The following is a 22,219-nucleotide window of genomic DNA, read 5'->3' as shown; positions in this document are numbered from 1 at the left end:
GATTTATATTTCAATCATTTTTTTCTTTACTCTTTGGCTAAATTTTAATTTTGTTATTATGAAATTTATTCTTTAACATTCTTTAAAAAATATTTCCTTTTGAAAATAAAATAGAATTAAATTAAGAATTCAAAAGAAATTCTTTGCAGATGTTTATAAGAACATGTTTGAGTAAAAAACGTTAAGAAAGGGACGTTTTTGATAAATTTTCTAATGAATTAATCAATTCAAAAATATTCTGAACCGTTTTCACAAAACAAAATACGATTTAAAGAAACATTTGCAAAGTTTTCTCCCTCAAAAATCAATTTACTTTAATAATTCCTGTAAAAAGAATGATTTTCCAATGGAAAGTTATGAAAATATCGCATGATTTGTGAAGAAGAATTTAACAAAATGGGTGAATATTGTAGTCAAAATTTGTATGACCAATAAAATATCTTCGGAAAGAAGATTATTTTGAGCCACAATATCTATGGCACACACAGTCAATAATTCAGTGGGTTGAAGAAAAAAAATCTTTCACCAAATTGTTAAATTTCACACACACATGAAATGATAAAAAACAGCAAGACTTTTCTCTTGGATGTTAAAAATAAGATATGTTTCTTATGCTATGTTTTCCCCCCGCACACATATACAGACAGTTTTTCCTCGCAGGCTGAAAATGCGAGAGAGGATAAAAAAAGTGCCCGTGCCAACATAATATAATTTATTGCTGGATGAATGGCTAAAAATCCACTAAGATGAACAACTCTGAATTTTCACACCCATTTGAGCTTTTCCTTTTATTATTTTGTTGGAAAATTACATAAGGAGGATGAATGCTACGTCGTGCTCTTCACCTCTAAGCTTGTGTACTACAACATGATTCATGATGCGTGACATAATTTTCACCCAAGAAATTTCTCACGCGTCTAATCATGCGAATCTTGTTGAGTTTTTCACGTATTTTCGTTGTCTTTTTAAATTTTATTACCTCCATGAGCTTTTCATTGACTTCCCCCTAATCCAAGAATTTGCTTAACATAAATATTTAAATTAGAGATTTATATGAAATATTTTTCTGGACAAAAACAACTATAAAAAAGAAATAATTTTAAATTTTAAAAGTTTATTCTTCGCAAATAAAATAAAAAACGCTTTCTCTGTATTTAAAAAAAATCATTTCCATTTTATTATTTTGGAAGCTTCTCGTGAACTCTAAAACTTTCCAATGAAATGTTTTGACTTAAAAAAAAAACACATAAAATGCGAACTCTCTCGATTACACTCTCAGTCATTGAGAAATAGTGTTGAAAAAGAAAATTGAGTGGGTGGTATGCAAAAATAGATTTCTTTTGATGAGATTTTCACTTTCCTCCTCATGGCTTACAATCAGATTGAGAAAAATACTCAACATTGGAAGGCTCTATAGCAGATTTCTTTTGGGATTGTAGAAACAATTTAATGTTATAGAATTTATTCAATTGTGGCTTTTGGGGGATGTACATTGAGGAATTTAAGAGCCTCTCAATTGGTCTTTAAAAAGCCCCTGAAAGGTCAAATTCACATTTAACAGCAGGTGCACACCTTCTCATATTGAAACTGCTGCATACCCTGTGTTCACAGCTTATGATGATTTTCTGAAGGGAGAGCTCATAGAATTCAAAATGCATCAGAATAAAGAACAAAAATAGCATTTGGGGACGACACATTGTAATAAAAGACACGCACCGAATGGCAGACATATTAACTCTAAGAATTTGTAGTTCAAAATAACACAGAGTTACGATTGGAATAAATTAGGATTAGATGTCAAGATACTACAGGGATATTCTTAAAAGGATTATCTCATGTTTTTTTCTTTCAATTTTGGAAAATTCAAAAGTTTAATCTATTGTACATACCTACATCAATTTTAAGCTACAATATGTGGGTTTAATTACCGTCAAAAGCTTCTTCGTATAATGTTTAAAACATAAATGAATCTTTGCAAAGTTTTCAAGAGCTTCTTGCTGATGATTTTGGGTTTTCATGCGACAATGTGAATGCTACCAAATGTTGTAAAGTTTTTCTGGGTCATGTCTTTTTCAACCATATTAACTACAAACATCCATCTCCACATGTCCTGTTGAAAAGAAGAAGTACTAAAACTGAGCTGCAACACAAAAAATCGTTGTAGTTTCTTTCATTTTCACATTTTTGCCGCTCTGCTGGTTCATTTGCTCACTAACCTTCTTATTCACTTAATTTCACGGATATTTAATCTTCTGTTGAGTATATTTTGCAATTTATTCTTACAAATGATGAAAGAAAATAAGATCAAAGTGGTGGGATTCTGATGTAAAACTGAAGTGTTCTGTACCAACTTTTCTATCAGGTTTTTCTGCATTTTTATGTGTCTGTGCCTGATGTCTTTTCTAGGAGATGTTAAAGAATAATTTCTTTTAAATTTAAGGAACATTTAAAAAAGATATTTACGTTTTTGCATTAAAATTAATAGCTTCGTGTAATTTTAACCTTTGATTTATTCTTTCCATTTAAAAAAATAATTTCGAACATTTGAAATCTTCTTTGAATTCTTAGCGCTTCTTTTGAAACGTTAGAATTTTTATTTCAACGTTTGATGTTTCATTTCTAACGATGGGACATATTTTTTCGAGGTTTCTAAAACACCAAAATCGTTTAAAAAAATCCTATTAGAAAGGTTTCGTTTCACGTGAGAATCCAACTATATATTGATTGAGTTTATTAACATAAAATATGTTTTGGGTGTTTTTGCATAAAATTAGTAATAATGTATTTAAAATAAACTTTAACTTTATGTTTAAATTAATATTTTACCATTTAATTTAGCATCATTTTCAATTAACCAAAAGCTCCATTCGTTTAATTTAAAATCACATCGCGTTGCAATAAACACAGGAAATAGCACAAAAATGAATATATTCCCCGTCAAACAGTACAAAGTGAGAAAAAGAGGAAATTCAATGGTGGGCACCCTGTAAACGATACAAAAGCTCAATTATGCCATTCAATGTGGTGTGGGTTGGAGTGTGTCAATGGGAGTTTTTCCCACCAAAACTCCCGATGTGGTTTGGAGGAAGAATACGAAAAAAAAGCCAGATATGTGGGGATAAATTTAATAATGCTCCATATTGTGATAAATTTGATGTAAAGGTTGATTCCACTCATGGTCCAATAAATCTCGATGTATAAAATGAGATTATTTAATCTAAGATCATTTCTCATATTTTCTACCCCACGTTTTCGCCTGGACCATTTGTTTGCTTTATTGCCCAAAGCAATTTTTCCACATTGGATGCTCTTTGGGCCATCGCCCATCCCTCTCCCTCACTCCAGGCGCCCCTTCATTCATCACCACCATCAAAAGGCAATGTTCTTTTCTCCCATAGCACACAATTCGTTCGTGCCGCCTTTCCTTTACTTGTATACATGGTATGAATCAAACGATCACACCGAAAGCTTTTCGAGTGGAGCTTTTATTTTTTCTTTATTGGAGATGGCAGCTTTTGGGATGAAAAGAAAAAAAAATCCACTAATTAAAGTCCTCTTCGATGTGTGATGTTGAAATTATGAAAAAAGGGGGAGGAAAAAGGTTTCACTGGCTGGAGATGTGAAAAATCAGAAGGGAAGCTTTTTACTTGATAGAACGAAGGGGTTTGTTATAAGGAATTTTACGCGTTTCGTTTTCATGGAGTTGGATAACTTTCTTCTTTTGTAAGAAATTCAAAGCTTCTTTCATTTAAATATCTTGAGGTTTTTGTCTAAATTTTTATTTAAATCTTTTTGTAAAAATTTTCTTTTTATTTGAAAAAAAAGGATAACTTCTGATCTGATTCGTTGAGTAACCCCTTCATCAAGGGTAAGCATCGTCAAATATTCCTTCTTGAATTGAGGCTCGTTTGTCTCCCTTGGCACTCTTATTGTGCCATCCATTCCACGTTTGGGGTGAAATAAAACTCCAATTGTAATTTGTTTTTATTTTTTTTCCTACTGTTGTTCTTGTCCTTTCTCTCATCTGTCGCCATGAGTCGCAATGGTTGGAGGGCCGGTGTGTGTGGCAAAAGTGGATATCTCTGGATTGAAATTGACGAATAAAAAATATACGACCCAGAAATTTATTTGATGGATTCACGCACCAACAGAGTACATACCCAGGCACACGTAGCTGAGTGTTTTCATTTCTCTCTTGGAAAAATAACACGGGCGCGTAGGTTGGATGAGGTTTTCTCATGGTGAGCGAGGGGGTGGAAGATTGACAGCAATCCATTTGCCCCAAAAATTGCTACATAGTACAATAAAAATGGTAAAAAATTGTTGTATTTTTTTTCAGCTCGAAAAAATTTGCATTACAACACTCTTGCAGATCCACCCACACTTATGTTTTTTTGTCCTCTTGTACCCCCCCCCCTCTCCTCAGCTCATGCTCTCAGTCCAACATCATCTGGAGCATGAATATGCGAGTATCTCGTAAAATTTACGTGCCATATCTATTTTGCCACCCCCACCGCCCCACAATTCCACTCTTTTTGCCATCAGCCCTTAGAGAAAAATATGACACCTCAATGACGAATTCCTATTATTTCGAGCCACGCATTTCAACGGGGGTGGTTTGTACAATAAAAAGTAAGTAGATCCCTCCGGTGAGTTTATCTCGCGGAGTGACATACAAAACAACGTGTAGTAAATTTAACACCTCTCTGCTATTTTTTCTAACCTTCCTGTGGGTGAGCTGTTTTTTTGCAACAACTGTGGGGGGTGTAAATAAAATGTGACAAGGGGAGGGCTTTTAAAAATTATTCTGATTTCTGTGTAAAGCTATAAAAGTGCTGCACTCAATGAAAATGCTATTCTCCCTGCGAACCATGTTAAACAATTTAATTGCATATATGGTAATCTAGGTTCAGGCTCTACACATAAAAAATGACATGCCAACTGTTGGTGCCTAAATATTTAGTAGATGTTATAGCTCTGAATATTAACCCTTGGAATGCGGAGCGGGGTCGTTGAACGACCCCAGCGCTATATTTCGTGCTATAACTCAATAAATATAAAAGATAGCGTTCCCATCTTTTGGAAATAAGTTCCTTGGTTATCTGAGGAGGTTGTGTAAAAATTTCAGCTCAATCCGACTACCACAAGAAAAGTTATTAAGAAAAATGTAGAAGAAGGGAATTCAAAAATTGGTGTAACGGTCATGCTGCGGAAAATTTCTTAGAGCATAAACAACATAAAACATAATTAGAAGCATGTAAATGTGCAAAACAATAATGAATATTTGAGAAATATTGCAATTTATCACGTTGAGGGAAGTGAGGGGAACGTGGGGAAGAGTGAAAAAAAAATTGCAGTTGGGGTTAACTTTCTTGGCAAATTTCTCAAGAAGAAATTGTGAAAAATGAGTGAAAAATGTTTTTCCCTAATACCTTCTTCTACGTGTTTCCGGGTGGCGAATTTGTGATGCAAGGGGCAAGAGGACTATATAAGGAATCTATAGGCACTAACCCGACAACTCCAGGTTGTATAATTTGGGAGAAAATTGGCCTTCTTTTTGGGGTCGTTCAACGACCCCACCTTCGCATTCTACGTAACCTCCAAGGCCTCCGCATTCCAAAGGTTAATGTTATTTATTTTGTCCTCTCAGTTTCATAGAGTTAAAAAAAAATGCAAAAATAATCAAATTTTTACAGGAGTTAGAATGGTGCTATTCACGAATCTCATGTAAAAAAAAAGATCATGACATTTTTAGCTGTGATTCTGTTGAAGAAAAGAATAGCACAGCTTCTGTGTCCACTCAAAAACTAAAGGTCATCGGATCGGGCTCAAACTTGGTATGAGCACGAATTAGGGTCCCCACATTCAAAAAAACGTATGCGCCGAAAAACTTTTCCGGCCGTCCGTCCGTTTTTCATTCATCATTCATCGTGGGTATTGAATGATGAAAATGTTGTAAGCATGCGTCAGACAAAGACGAAAGATAGGGAAATATATTAGTGGGAGTGAAAGGGGGTTAAAAAAATATCAGGAAAAATTGTTATGATAATTTTTTTTACATAAGATTCGTGAATAGCACCATTAAAGTAGAAAGAAAAATCTTTAATTTTATCCATTTTACTTAATTGAATTTATTCAATATTTTCAACATTTAAAAACAGCATATATATTTTAAAATTAATTTTTCAGAATAATTGCCTATTAATTGATTGCACATTTTGCAGTGTGCAGTAGATTTAATCCCTAATAAATTTGTATGGCTTGATTCGTCATTAAATTATTCGATTCGTTGAACCAAATCAACTTTCAAAGAATATTATGCAAATTGTTAATAATTTAGAAGTGAGTGTGAATAATAAATTTCATTCCATTTATTGCATTTAATATTTTTGCATTAAATTAATTTTCAATATTTTGACGCTTTTTTTAACTTTAAATATTTATATTTGGTTTTTTATATTACTGACTTTTATTAAATACTGAATCAATATTGGGGGAGATCACTTGAAAACGTTAAATCCTTCTTCTTTTCAATACAAAATCAAGTAAAATATTCAATTCAAATCAAAACAGATTTTTTAGCTTTACGCTTTGCTTTTCAATTTATATGATTTTTTCCATTTTCAAGTGAATTCCTCAAGTATTCAGAGTTTGAAAGCACCTTTAACTTCTTCAGGCTTAGGACTGGTCTTTCTAAGAACTCTCCCTTTGTTTCTCAAAAAGTAATCTGCATAAATTTTCCAACAATTTATGTAGGTTAGTATTATAAATTGAGCGGCTATTCATTATACTGCGTGAGAGATTTCGCAAACTTCTCTTATTAATCTCTTAGGAAAAATATTTTTCTTGAATTTATTATAGAGATGGAAGGTCGGTTAGAAAGGTAAACACAAACACATGTAATGTTCCTATATTATTTGATTTTTCCAACAAGGATTGGAAAATTCCATGTGGATGTTAAAATAAATTGGAGTGGCTTTTCAAAAAGAAAAAAAAACATCAAGCATAATCTAATGCGGTGCTGTGCTGAATATATCAAACATTATCCTCACCCACTCTGTGGCATATCCCACCACTTACACTGGATTTCTGCACACAACCCCTCAATCGATATTAGACTAATCCTGGGTATTTAAACATATGGCTCCAATTTGCATTAATGTCAATATTTGACTAATAGTTGGGTGTGTACTCTCATCTCTCAATGAGGTGGTTATTTTCCCTATTTTTTTTTTCAAAACGTGATCTACGACAAGAGGCTATAGCTGAGCATTTTGGGCGGCTTTTAGTGGTCAATACCGTGGTGTTGTTTTAATGAATTATATTTGCTCCTGCTGAATAGAACAGATGTTACCTATCGATGCCACATGAAAGTTTGTGGCTCAGAGGTGGGGGGAAAATACTGCATAAACTGCGTGAAATACATTGTTTTTCATGAAGTCTGTGAGTCCCAAAAAAAAAAAAACAGCAAATTATGGTAAAATATATACTATCCATTTAATGACATATAAATATTAAAAACAACCAATAATAACGTGCAAAATATTGCTGTTTTATTAATAGAGCCTTCAATGTGGTTGGCCCACCAACAATTTTTAATTTTACCATGAAATATACTGTGCTGTTTCAATGCAGGGAAATTGAGGAAAAAAACTGCAGTAAAATAAAATTTACAATTTTTTATTATTGATGTAAATTTTTTTTATTTAACACTTGGAGAACAAAACTTGTACGTGCCAATTTGGCTTTTTTTTAAAGCGTTACAGAATATAATTTATTAAATTTATTGTTATAAATTATATATTTTTCTGTAGGAGAATTCAATTACTTTAGATTCTTCAAAAGAAAATTTGGAAATGTGTTTTCTTTTTGAGAGAAAAGTGAAGTCAAAGTTTGAGATTAGGATTTTTGCTCCTCCAAGTGTTAAAATGATAAAAGACATTTTCTAAAATTTTTTATTAGGTACAAAAAATTTAATAATTTGTGTTAAGAGGTATTCTGAGAATATTAAAAAAAGAATTTCCCGCCATTGTCCATATGTTTATCTAACAGATTTTCTTGAGCATCAATGGAATTTAAATTTAATAAAATAACTATCATCTGAACTACCTGTTAATGTAAGCAAAAGCTCTTAACATTTCATCCTTTATACATACGTTCCAATTCATGTGTGCCCTCCTCCTCCCACTACTGGTGTGCTTTTTCAAGCATCTGGGAGAGTGTGTTAAATTTCGCCAAAAAAAATAACATATAATAAGTGAGGAGAGAAAGGTTGAAACAGTTTTGCGGTTGATGAAATGTAAATATTTATTTAAAGATGACATTCCACCTTTCAAACTCAAACAACAATCATCCAACGGCAATTTAAATATCAAAAATATCAAAAATATCTAGTAAAACTTATTTTTATTAGTTGAAGTGGTTCTTAAGTGAAAAAGGGAAACATTTTCCCCCATTTAGTATAGTGGGTACGTTGGGAAATTTGGGGAAATCTGCGAAAACTCCCCCAACTGAGCAAAAAGGACGGTTTGAGGTTAGGTGCCGTGGCGGGTAGTGGGGCTATGCCCGAATTTGCAAACGGGGAATGGGGGCGCGAACTTTCTCTAGCCCCCCGAGAATTCCCGCCCTTGGATGCTGGTTACAGGAAGGGTCTTCTGGACCCCAGAAACCCAGAAGTGGAGAGAATCGCGAAGGGAGGACGTTTTCTAACGGTCAAGAAAGCAGGAGAAAATGAGAGTATGCTGCGTGTATCACCGTTTCTTATCGCAAGAGAACTGCATCCTTTGGGGGAGGTGAAGGATATTACACGTCTCAGGGACGGGACGATTGTAATTGAGACGAAATCAAGGGAACAGGCACTCCGAATGATGAGAGTAAACAAAATCGGAAGTCATGAGGTGAAGGTAGAGGAACACCCACGCTTCAATACCTCCAAAGGGGTCATTCGCAGCTGGGATTTGGCCTATATGGATGAGAATGAACTGCTGTCGGAATTGTCATCTCAAATGGTGACAGAGATCAGGCAAATCAAGAGGAAACCGTCGCAGGTGGAGAGACGAACCAATCAAAACGCCAGAGAGGGTGCTTCGGCGTGGATGAATACAGGAACATTCATCGTGACTTTCGCGCTACCGGAAATCCCAGCGTACATCAAGGCTGGCTATCTCAAAGTGAATGTAGCCCCCTTCGTTCCAAACCCGCTACGCTGCTTCAAGTGTCAGAAATATGGGCACATGAAGACATCCTGCCGTGGGGTGGCTATGTGTGGTATTTGCGCGGATAGGGAGCACTACCCAGAAGCATGTACAGGAGAGGCAAAGTGCATCAACTGCGGGCAGAATCATGTAAGTTGGTCCAGGAAGTGCCCAGTGTTTCAGGCTGAGTTTGAGATACAGAAGATACGAGTGTACAACAAAATCTCATTTGCTGAAGCAAAGAGGAGGTTTATTGAGAGGATGGGCAGGGAAGGTGAGACATTCTCAAATGTCACGAAGAGACAAACATCGTTTGGAGTCAATTGTGAACACTGCAAATGTCAATGTGGGGGGAAGAGGAATGTACCAAGAGGACGACCTGCAGAAAATCCCACGACGAATCCCATGACGAACCCCAAGGAGACGTCTCAAGCTCGAATAATTCCAGAATTAGCTGGCGAAGCGATGGAGGAAGATACTCTTGTGAATCTCACCGCCGGATCTTCAGTATACGACTCAACATCTGAGAGTATGGATTCGAAGACAAATCACGAGGAAGAGGGGGAAGTTTCCGCCAGTGAAGAGGAAGATACTCAGGAGGATCAACATTCTGTGCCTGAGAAGAATTATGCTGAAAAGGAGATTTCATCCCGCACATCTGTAACCACACGGGCCCAAGCTGCAGCCCGTACCAACACCAACAATGCAAAGAAAGCTTCAAGTACGCCGAAGAATAAGCAACCGAAATCATCTTCATCCGGGAAAGCCGACAACAGCAAGGTGTCAAAGAACAAGAAGAAGAAGCTTGCAGCATCACAACAGACTACTGGAGATGTCTCAACCACCCAGGCGGCCACCAGCAACAAATCTTCTATCAATAGGGAAATAGGTATAGATTAGGCTTTAGAATAGGTATCGTTTTAGCGGCTGGAGACGGCTCAGCTGTGCAGGCATACGTGTTTGCGTAAATTGTTCTGCAACTGAGTCGCCTCCAATTGCAAAGCGATTTTTTTTTTGCTTTTTTTCATATTCTAAAGTAAAGAGTTTCTTGACCGCCTTAAATTTTCTTTCCTTTTAAATGATTATTTTGCAATGGAATATAAATGGATATTGGAATAATTTTAGTGAATTGAAATTAATAACTAATCAGATTAAACCAGACATAATTTTGCTTCAGGAAACTCATCTTACTTCTAGATCTAACCCGTCACTAACTAATTATAATGTAATTTCTAATAATCTTTTATTTGACTCTGCTAAAGGAGGAGTCGCAATTCTCATTAAATCTGAACTAACACATTCTTTAATTAATCTTAACACAAATCTTGATGCATTAGCTGTCAATGTAAAGATACATGGAAAAACAATTTCTTTTTGTTCAGTATATATTAATCCAAAAGATCAGCTCACAATTTCACAACTTGAAAATCTTTTAAGTCAATTTAATAATCCATTCATTATTTGTGGGGATTTTAACTCTCATAATCCTTTGTGGGGCAGCACATATTTTAACAAAAGGGGTCGCGTTATTGAAGAATTTATCCAAAATAATAATGTAACTTGTTTGAATGACGGTAGGGCAACATATCTCCATCCGGGATATGGTGCACTCACCGCAATAGATCTAACTCTTTGCTCCCCGTCTTTGTCAACTACACTTGATTGGAAAGTCACAGATAAGTCAACATCTAGCGATCATTTTCCTATAACAATTAACACCCCTAATGCTGTGCAAACACACGCGTCTCGTGTACGGTGGAAGGAAGACTTGGCAAGGTGGGACCTGTATGAGAAAATAGTAGAAGAAACCATTGATACTAGTAGCGATCTACCGATAGAAGAGCTTGTAAGGTATATTACGGATAATTTGGTCAAAGCAGCAGAAAAATCGATTCCTAAATCTAAAGGATTAATTAGAGATAAATATGTCCCGTGGTGGAATTCTAATATAGCCAATGAAGTTAAAAATAAAAATAAATTATTCAAGAAGTTTTACTGGCATCCGACTATGGAAAATCTAGAAAACTATCGTAAAAAACAAAAAGAAGTTAGGATATTGATGGATGAAGCGCGCAAGTCTAGTTGGGAAAAATTTGTAGAAAATATTAAAGTAGACACGACGCCTAAAATAGTTTGGGATAAAATTAGGAAAATATCTGGATCTTTTAAAGGTAGTAGAATTAACGAACTTAACGTAGATAATCACAACATAGAAGACCCAAAAGAAATTGCAGAAACCTTAGCTAATAGATTTTTCAAGAATTCGGATAATTCTCATTTAAGTGAACCTGAGCTGAATAATCAAAAATCTCTAGAACACTATCAGACAGTTCCTATTAGTACCCCACCTGTAGAAATTAATAATAGTTTTAATCGTGCAGAATTGGATAGAGCTCTAGCCACCACGAAAGGAAAATCTACAGGACTAGATAATGTTTCTTATAATATGATTAAAAAGTGTCCAGATAAAGTTTTAGATTTTATTCTTAAAATGTACAATAAGATTTTTTTTGAACAAAAATTTCCTGACGATTGGAAGAAAGCTCTTATTATTCCAATACCCAAACCTAATAAAGATTTATCCGACCCAGTAAATTATAGACCAATTTCACTTCTAAGTTGTCTAGGGAAAGTCATGGAAAAAATGATAGCAAATCGAATAATGTGGTGGCTAGAAAAAGAAAATCTCATCTCCCCATATCAGTCAGGCTTTCGACGGTCTAGGTCCACTATTGATAATCTAGCTTGTATTCAAGATTTTATAGTAGAAAAAATAAATAGTCGCGAACACGTTTTTGCAGTAAGTTTTGACCTAGAAAAAGCCTATGAAAGACTTTGGAAAGTAGTTATTATTAAACAATTGAAGGAATGGGGCTTTGAAGGAAACATTTTGTCTTACATTAAAAATTTCTTAGAAAACCGTCAATTTTCAGTTTTGGTTGGTAATTCTCAATCGTCATGGAAAGAACAAATAAATGGGACACCCACAGGTAGCGTTTTGTCAGTTTCACTATTTCTAGTAGCAATTAACGGTATTTCTAGAATACTTACTGAAAACAATATAAATCATTTTTTGTATGCAGATGACCTAGTAATTTATGGTGCATCTAAAACCTCATCAGCTCTTAAAGATCATATTCAAAAAGGTATCTCAATTCTCGAAGAATGGGCTTTTAATAACGGATTGTCCTTTTCAGCATCCAAAACTAAATGGATTCATTTTTGTAGAAAAAGAATTTGCGAGACACCAACTTTTTTCCTTAATAATAGAACAATAGAAGAAGCTCAGTTTATAAAAATCCTAGGTATTACTTTTGATCGAAAAATTAATTTTAGAAAGCAAGTAGAAGAATTGAGAATTAATTGTCAAAAACGTTTAAGAATCATAAAAGCCCTTTCTTCCATTAAGTGGGGTGCTAATAGGTCACAACTTTTGAAGGTACATAGAGCCCTTATAGGTGGGAAGCTTGATTACGCAGCTCAGGTGTACGGTACGGCCGCTAATCAAACACTAAAGAGACTAAATGGGGTTTATAATACAGGAATTAGGCTATCAACAGGGGCATTCAAATCAACACCTATTATTAGCGTTTTGGCCGAAGCCGGATTTCCCAATCTAGAAAATAGGAGAAAATTTTTGAGTATTTCTTATCTGTCAAAAATTAAGTCGATGCCAAATCATATGTTGCACGATAAAGTAATTAATTTTAACATTAGTAGTAATAAACGTTTAAAATCTTGGGTCGAAATAACAAATACAGCTTTACAGGAAAATAAGATTCCAAAAAATAAGATTGTTAAAAAGTTTCCACTTGCTACACCACCATGGGTTTTCAATTTTGGTAATATTAATCAAAACATTAAATTAATATGGGAAAATGGCGCGGGAACTAGAGTCGTTAAAGAAAAATTTGAAGAAACTATTAAAAGTCACGTTAATTGGGATATAATTTATACAGGATCTTGCAAAAATAAAAATTTAAAGCGTTATTCAATTTGGTCTGAAAGTTTAGGTATTAGCAAAAGAAAAAATTTCTCTAAATTCACTCATAAAGTAACCGCGGATCTTAAATCAATACTAGATGCCTGTGATTGCTATAATCCAGGTCAAAGTCCAATTTTGATAGCGACTAGTTCTATTTCAGCTGTAGAATTTTTGTCTAATACTAAAATCACAAATTATTTTGCTTTAAGAATTCACGATAGTATAGCAGTATCTAAAGGTCAAATAAAAGTTATATGGGTGCCAGAGGAGATTCCAGGGATTAAGAGGGCGTTGTTCTTAGCAAGGGAAGAGATAAACGATCAAATTGAGTCCGATTTCAGCGTAGACTACCCTGATATGAAAGTTGCGATTAAAGGTATAATGAGGAAAAATAGGCAAAAAGATTGGAAAAATTTAGGTAGTAATGAAAATAAGTTGAGGTCGATTTTTGATGATTTGAATAATATTTCTATACCGAAAACAAATAGGTACAATAGCGTCGTAGTTACTAGACTCCGTACAGGTCACACCTTGGTGACTCATTCCTTTCTTATGAGTAAAGAAAATCCACCTAATTGCACAATTTGTAACGTCCCACTTACAGTAGAACATTTCCTAGTAGTATGTCCATCATTTTCTATATCCAGAACTAATTTAGGCATTGATAACTTTTCGTTAAAAGATCTTCTTGGTAATAACTTCGTTAATCTTAAAAAAGTCATTTTATTTATTAAAGAAAATAACATCAAAATTTAAATCGTTTTTCCATGTATCTTTTTTATCTTTTTGTAACAATAACAGTATTAGTTTTAGATAGACGTAGTTAATTTTTTCTTCAGTATGTGCGTGTAGTTTTTTTTTTTCTTATTTTTTTTTTAGTAACACTAATGTACCTGAATTATGGCGTAAGCCGATTTCAATAAAATAATAATAATAATAATAATAATATTTAAAGATGAACCTCGGGAAGCGCCAAAAGTTAGGCGAATTAGTGCGAATGGGAAAAATCAGCAGAGAAAAGAGGTGTGTGCTGAAGAAAATCCACACAAGAGAATTTGTGGATTATTGCTCATCAAACGAAATACCTTTCGAGTGTTTATTTGTACAGAGTTTGAGATAAAATTCAAGTGATCGGGAGCTTTCTAACCATATCCAAATGGAACAAATATTGAATTTCCACGCGTGGTAAGCATTTTATCGTGTGTGGAGCCATTTTATACTCATTTACTTATTAACTTCCATGCTCTCTTGTTTAAGTAGGTATTATTTTAACCTGTGAGAGCATACCTCAAGGTCCTTGCAAGGTATAATGTAGTTTTTAGAGCCAAAGTGCATCCAAGTGAGGGATTATTTTGAGTGAGAATTTACACAAGCTCAAGGTTTGGCGAATATACCAAATTCTATATTTTAATGTGTGATTTATTTGAGCTTAGAAGGACGAGTAAGAAATATTTGATTTTTAATGAAAATTCCATTGAAAATCAATAAGGTTTAGATTTAATTTAATTTCGCGCGAAATGGGAGAGAATTTTTTAATTGATTTTCAATTTTTTAAATTAATCGAATTAAAGAAATCGTCTGATAAACTCCCCTTACTTCTATTCTCGAATAAATCTCTTTTACAAAATTATAATAGAGATTCTCGAGGGAAATAAAATTAAAATTAAAAATAAAATAACAAAGAAGTGTTTAAGATGTTTTCAAAAGCATTTAAATACCATGCTGTTGTACAACAAATTTCCCTAAAATTTTCAACATAACGCTTCTATATTATATTTTTGCCGTCAAGTGAGCAAAGGTTGCATTGAGAGGTAAAGTTTGGAAATCCAAACTTGTAAATGATATGGAGGAAATCCCATTGGGAAGTTTCGATTATATCGAAAAGTTGCCATAGGAAATTTCTTGATCGGAAGGAACGGCGAGTGGTGAGAATCCATTGTAAACTTTCCCATTCATTTAATTCGACTTAAGAGACATGGTGAATGGGGGTGTGGGTGAGCTGCGGGGAGTGCGGGGAGTGCGGGGATGGAGTATAATGAAAAGTTTTCCCATTTTGTAAATTTTCCACCCCACCAAGGCACACACACATACTCTGTACACATTTTGGAAAATCGAGCGGCAATGTTTACACTGACGATGCGTCTCGATGGCTTGTGCGGCGATGGTCGTCTCACAGCGAGAACACATTGTATGACTTTGTTGCCTCAGCAAATGGGTGCGGAGAACAGGATAAGAACAACCATGTTTGAATTTCTCACCATTATCTGTATCCGTTACCCATTTTAATCCTCGTGTATTGAAGTTTCAGCAAATTCTCCGGAGCCCCTCCAATGGCTGAAGAGCACTTCCATGTTCTTCTTCGTTGGCAACAGGGTGGCAGGCAAGGCGAAGGGAAGAGGCTATAACCGCAAACATGAATATTGAACAAACTATTATAGCTAATGAAGCTTACACTTATGATCCATTATGTGTCGCACAGTATTAGGATCTCATGTCTCTTCCTTTGCTATTTCCTCCAACATCCTCCACCTTCTCTTCCTGCCCTACATAATATACAAACTTTATACAATACGAATACTTTGGGAACAACGTTGAAGTATCAGCAATATATCTCATTATGGAAATATTGTAGGTACATCAGGATATTTATTTTCATATATTAATAGCATAGCTATGTATGTATATAGGTGGGAAAATTCTTTTCGGCAATAATGAGTCAAAAGGTCATTCTTTGACACGTTAAATAGAAAAAAAGTAAGTTCTTGAGGATTCTTTACACAAATAAAGTGGCTGGGAATGCGAGTAAATCCCTATCAGAATGAAACTAGTATATGGAGTTGTCGACAAGAAGTTTTATGTATTGAGTTGCTGAACAAGAGCAATGTATTTATTTACACTGTGCCCAAGAACATTAAGTACATCCTTAAAGTCCTATTTACAGCATCTTTTCGAGCACAATGTACCACTCTTTGGCACCCATTCACGATACTCCCTTCCGCAAGCACGCGCTCCACTCCGGGGTGTGCTTTTCCATGGGAGTCAGCAGGATTCTCCAAAGGCAGGGAGATTCCCTCCACACCATTGCCCCCCCCCCCCACTTTGTGATCATTAATGCGCGAGGAGATGGATTCGGAAGGAAATTGCATTTTTATTGATGGCGGAACCATAAAGTGAATCAACATTGTCACTTTTATGCACAGTTTGCAACATTTGCAATATCTTCGACATCTTTTGATACTTCTCCAAGTTTATTCATGGGCGATAAATGTCTATAATACAAAATGAGCTCGTATTTCAGCACAGGTGTTTTGTATTCGCGTGGAAGATTTATTTGAAAATCTCACTCACCGAAAATATACAATCAATTAACTAACTAATTAAATTCCACACTTTGAAATTCAATAAATTAATTAATTTTATGTTGCTCTTCTTGCGTTTAAAATGTACTTAATGCATATTTTTCAGTTCTTTCAGATTTTTTTTGTCGAATTGAGAAGAAGATCAAAATGTAATTTTACATGAGAAAAATTCACAAAAAGCTTTCGAGAAAGAATTTGAATTTTATGTTTGTGACTTTTATGAAGCAAAATTCTCACCTGTATTTGATGATTTTGTTGAGATTTTTTTCTTTCAAACATTTATGGGGATACTTTTGTGATGGAGAAATGGGTAAAAGTCGAAGGGAATTTAAGAAGCTAAAAAGAAAAAAAAACCCAAAAGGATTTCTTGTGATTTGGCATGAAGTGTCCTCGTCTTTTCCAATGTGCGGTGTTCGTGTGGAATAGATCATTGCAAAATCATTGGAATGGATCTCTTTGAAATTCAACAGAGCAACTCCATCTCACAATTCCAACCCCCTCTAGCTTTGATGGCAAAATAAGATACAAATTCTTCGTGAAGGGATGAGAAAGAATGGGATGGTGTGTATATGGGGTGTAATGACACCTTTGGTGTATTTTCTCTGCAAATCGACACAAGAGTCTTCATCCATTGTTGGGCTAGGGAATCTCAAGGAGTTTCCACCATACTTCGTCTTCTGTGCCATTTCCCTTTGGTATTCATCGGTATTTTCCACGGGTGAAAGGTTGCAAAAGGTACTCTATATACAAGCATGAGGTGTTATGGAAATTCTCAAGAGTGCACAGTTGAAAGTCAACTCGGGGCTGCGGGGTGAAGGAAAATCAATGACACACCCTTTCCACTCTCCCCTATGGAAACAACAATATTAGTCTTCAAATAGCATTGACATGTCATTCCCATTCTCACTGCTTCTGACCATCTTCAAACTATAATCCTTTTGCCATATATAGCATTTAGGACACAGACAATTATCCCTTTATCGAGACCATTTTCTGCGAATGTCACATGCTGCGTGCATTTAGTTGCTGTGGGCAAATGAGGGAGTTTCTTTGAAGATTATCTTCACACACACAGTTGCTCCCTAATGATGGTCCAAAACTCTCCATCTCTCTCTCCGGCGACACTATAAATGTGGAATTAAGGGATCCTCATAAAGTGAATTTAATGCCTCCAAGAGAAATCCCCCCTTTCGCAACCAACTGCTAAATATAATTTAATTTACTGATCCCATACTTCATCCGTATATACTCGGGCTGGATGCCAAATTCTCCAACAATGAGAAAATACGTTACGTAGGTATCGTATACCTACATACATACATAATGTATATTGCAAAATAAAGTCTGTAGAAAGGGCTGAAAGCTAAATTTTCCAGTTAAAATGAAGATAAATATTAATCGTTTTAAGCTTTGTCTTATTTCTGGTTTCATTAAAAATAAAAAAAAGTAAAATAAATGAATAATCTTATAAGTTTATTGACTGCAAAACAAAATTTAAAATAAATAAATCCAAAAAAACATTAAAAATTAATATAATTTTAATTTCTCAATTCTAATTCCATTTCTTTTCAATTCTTTTTTCAGGTTGTAGTTTTCGACGTGATCCTAGTTCGTAGCCGCTTACCCAACTAGCTTCCGTAGTTTTGTTGCCCTGTGAAAAAAAACGAACTTCGAACGAATATCCTCCTTTTTTGTGAGGACCTGAGAGCTTGTTTCAGTGCCTTTTCCACAACCATAAGTGCAGGAAAGGACTTTCTGAGCCTGTCACACCGTCGATAGTTTGCGAAAAGCACAAGAAACTGTGCGCGGAAGCGGCCACTTTGAGGATCATTTAATCGTTTTTCTCTAAGGAAAAAAAGGACGTGCTGATATTCAATCATGGCCCACAAAACACTCGTTCACAAGCAGTTCAACTCACCCATTGGCCTCTATTCTAATCGCAATGTTCAAGAAACTCTCGATCGAGAATTAAGAACACTCTCCAATGGAGCGGTCGGGTGAGTTATTTTATTAATCTTTATTCTTTATGTTATTTTATGATTTTTTTTTATGTCAAGAAATATTTAAAAATTCAAAGAATGTTGGTACAGTGTCACGTCAAGGCTCTAGTTTATGCCAAAAACTTTCGAGGAATGTTCTACACAGAACAATACCCTTTACAAAATAAAGTTTAATAAAGGTGTTCGAATGAAATCTAGGCACTCCAGGGGCAGGAGAGTGGAGACTCGAGTCGATTGACCCCCGACCAAAAAGCATGACAAGTATTGAAAGCTTTCTGTCATTACCAAACTGAAATACGAACATGACGGCATGCATATGAAGGGGAGTCTTTGGATCACATTTAACAATTGAGTTGACTACGTGATAGACACGGTTAGAGGCAACTGAAGGGTGTAATCGTACATCCTTTCAAAGCATTAGAAAGTTCATTCATGTTGCAAATCAATAAATTCAGTCCTGTTCCTATTGGTTTAATGTCGAAAATTTGAGTAGAACTTAAAAGATATTTAATTTAATTTTATAAAGTCTTATCTGGAGGAGTTTCTAAAGCTAGAGAGTTTTGATTAAAGTACAATGTTGCATTGTCAAGATCTTAATTAATTAAAACTAAACTCTGTGTTTGAGGAATATTATAATATTTTATAATCTTATTGTTATTCAAATTCCTTAAGTTAAATTTCAAGAGAATCACCTTGATTTACACTTTATGTTAGAAGTTCTAGATGTTACAACACACATAATACCTGCTTTCATAAACTTCATTCCATATGGAATACATACCTACCTATTACACATTTAGAGTACTTCGAATCATGTAGTTAAATTATTTATTTTAATAATGAGCTTAATCATGCAAATTATCTTTGGGGGAATGCTTTCCAAAATTGCGCAGATTTGTATAAAATTTCCCTGAAATCCTAACAAATAGAGGTGTAATACAGCCCTCCAGTATACCCTGAATGTACCTACATGTAATTTTTTTAAACAATGCATGGAGATAAATTTACGATGTGGTTTCCTCCCACATCCACATACAAATTGTATATAACGAAGCAGTTTTAGTTGCGCCGAGGAAAACGGGGGATGTTTTAAACTGTGCGGTTGATGTGGCAATCACCAATTTATTCAGTAATAATTGAACGCTTCTGAACCGATAATCCGATTTATGTGTGAAAGCAAATGTTTAATTTTTAATTAAATTGCAAAATTTCAATGGAAATGCGGTTGTACTGTGCTCCTTTCTCCATATACACTCGCCGCCGTATAAATGAGATTTACTTTGCCAATATATTCATTGCATTTTCCTTATTTTCTCCCACTTTCCGGTTTTCTCACGTCGTTTTCCACCACCATTTCCCGCCCTTACGCAGAAACATTTTTCTTTGGTAGGAAAAAAGGCACATACATAATTCCATTTGGAGGCTCACACGTGCCTCAAGGGGCCGCGATGAAGTACCTCCGCGTGTCTGTGAGAAGCAAATTTGGGATGTTATCTAATTTTCACTTTTGGTGAAAATTTCATCTTTTTCTTATTCAACGTACAACTCGCTATTCCATACATTCACATGGGAATACTTTTGGTGGGACTGAGAGGTCCTTCAGGGACTCACAAAATAGGGTGTAGGTTAGTTGTGTTTCTTTGAGGAGGAAAATTCAAAGAGGTTGAAAATGAAGGTTGGAAATTTATTTTCATTTAAATTTTCATTGTTTTACTTTAGATTTTTTTATTAATTGAACGGGATGCTGGAATTCTATAAAAAGTTTTTACAGATATTCCTCATTATGTATGGGAACTTTTTGAATTTTTCTCACTAGATGGCCTTGCTTATTCAGTGCTGACATCTTGTGTCAATTTAAAGTCAATTTTTTACCCATGTTCGCAAGCTCCGTAATACTTTGCCTTCCAAATCCGATCTGTCATTTTTCCGCCAAATCATTATTTTTTCCCCACATTCTCTATTTTCACCACTCGATTTCACCACTTCGAGTGCGCGCCAAATTCAAATATTATTTTATTTCATAAGTTTCCGAACTTCCATGATCGCTGTTTGTGTAACGTATTACTCTTTGAATTTAATTTTTTCTGAACTTAAAAAGCTCATAAGTTTTGCAGAAAGCTCATATGTTCCCTCAATGTATTGTAAGCTCCCCATAAAGAAATATCCAGAAAGCCTCTCTCGGGTTTGGATTTCGTTGGCGGAAATGTGAGTGTTTAGCGTCACATTGGCATGGTGTGGTGGAAATGAAAAGAAGAGGGATGTGGCGTACGTGAAACATGAGTTGATGACACATTTTTGCGCGACAGGGACGATGCCACAAGATGAATACTAACACAATATTTCCTCCCCAGTACCCTCATAATTTGTCTTCTGCTCGTACTGCTGAGGGGGTTTCATGCGGGGGATGAGAATCGAGGTCCTGGGTCGGGGCTTTCAGCACAGGGTCGAATTGATATTAATCGCCTCACTCGGGGTAGGCCACTTAAAATCCCCAAACTCAAATTACTGACCCCGTGGATTTCATATACAAACCTACCCCTTGTGAGCCCCAAACCAACACATCAATTCACGTGGAAATTATTACTCGTCTATGGGGATGGTGTCTGACAAATGAAACTCAACCATCAAATTTGTTTAAATTTAACCCCATATAGGAAGTTCTAAAAAAAATCCTATCCCTCCCCCAGCGGATATTCTTCACCAAATTCAATTGAAATATACATTTTTTTTAGAACAGGAATAATATTGTGACTGCAAAGCGAACATGGTTTTTATTTTTGGCTTTATTGTTTTATCAAATTTCCTCTTTTTTTTACGTTAGGATACATAAATATGGGGTAGTACCTTCGCGTGCAATAATATATAGTCTCCCGAAAGCTTTTGTTTGGGAAGCTTTTTTTTTAAGGATGCGATGGTTGAAAATATAACTTTATTAGGGGAGAGCGGGGTTAAAAAAGTCACTTAAGGGTTTAGAAAAAGCTCAAAATATCATATTTCTCAAATAGTTAAAGCAAAATGTATAGCTCATTTCTTTAGGAAATTTACCGCCCTACAACTCTTTCTCAGATCATTTTGTTCTATCTAGCTAGGAAATATGATATTTTAAGCTTTTTCCAAACCCTTAAGTGACTTTATTAGCCCCGCCCTCCCCTAATATTTAAAAATAAAAATTTCTTCAACGTTTTTGCAGATTTATTTATAAATAAAACCGAAAAAATATGATTATTGTTGTCTAACTATTTTAAAACATTAATATTTCACAACAATAAAATGCAAATAAATAAGAGAAACAATGTCTGTGACTTTTCTGTCACATTTGTAACAACCCACACGTTTTCGTGTGCTGCAGACGATCTTCATGAGAGATTATATTCTCTCGATGTCTGATAAATTTATTAATAGTTGTCTTGACGTACTAAGTAAGTGGCATCTTCTCAATCCAAAAGTTATATTCATTGAAATTGCACGACAATGATGATGAGGAGCTTTGGGGAACAAAAGCTCAGTCATGGAATTATATTGAATTACTAACCCGAAGCTTCAGTCGTGCGTGAAAAGGCACCACTTCCTCCCAAACTCCGTCATGTCTCCTAAAGTGCGGAGTTTCGACATTCCGTGAATTTAGTTTTCTTCCCAAAAATGAGATGTAAATTGCGTTAAGAAGCACAAACTTGCTCGCGG

At 35.1% G+C, this 22,219-nt stretch overlaps 2 protein-coding genes across 6 annotated transcripts in view; both read left to right on the top strand.

Annotated features, from left to right (window-relative positions):
* The window catches only part of LOC129794241 (uncharacterized), a 57,851-nt gene that overhangs the window by 703 nt on the left and 34,929 nt on the right, over positions 1-22,219 (top strand). For 4 of the 5 annotated variants that reach the window (XM_055834932.1, XM_055834935.1, XM_055834936.1 and 1 more), the window contains exon 2: positions 18,123-18,535. In XM_055834932.1, the coding sequence (XP_055690907.1) occupies positions 18,417-18,535 (119 nt within the window). In that variant the 5' untranslated portion in view covers positions 18,123-18,416. Of the gene's footprint in view, positions 1-14,262; positions 14,365-18,122; positions 18,536-22,219 lie in introns of those variants that run through there. The other variant, XM_055834934.1, reaches the window with a different exon arrangement.
* On the top strand, positions 8,562-10,094 carry LOC129794306 (uncharacterized). Its single transcript, XM_055835099.1, has one exon. It carries the CDS (start codon positions 8,562-8,564, stop codon positions 10,092-10,094), a length of 1,533 nt encoding a protein of 510 aa, XP_055691074.1.

The sequence above is a fragment of the Lutzomyia longipalpis genome, chromosome 3, assembly GCF_024334085.1.
Source record: "Lutzomyia longipalpis isolate SR_M1_2022 chromosome 3, ASM2433408v1".
Lineage (NCBI taxonomy): Eukaryota > Metazoa > Arthropoda > Insecta > Diptera > Psychodidae > Lutzomyia > Lutzomyia longipalpis.
This window is presented reverse-complemented; position numbering and strand designations above follow the sequence as displayed.

What these genes read in the sequence shown, in the direction of transcription:
- LOC129794306 (XM_055835099.1), top strand. Translation starts at nt 8,562, where the DNA reads ATGCCCGAATTTGCAAACGGGGAATGGGGGCGCGAACTTTCTCTAGCC.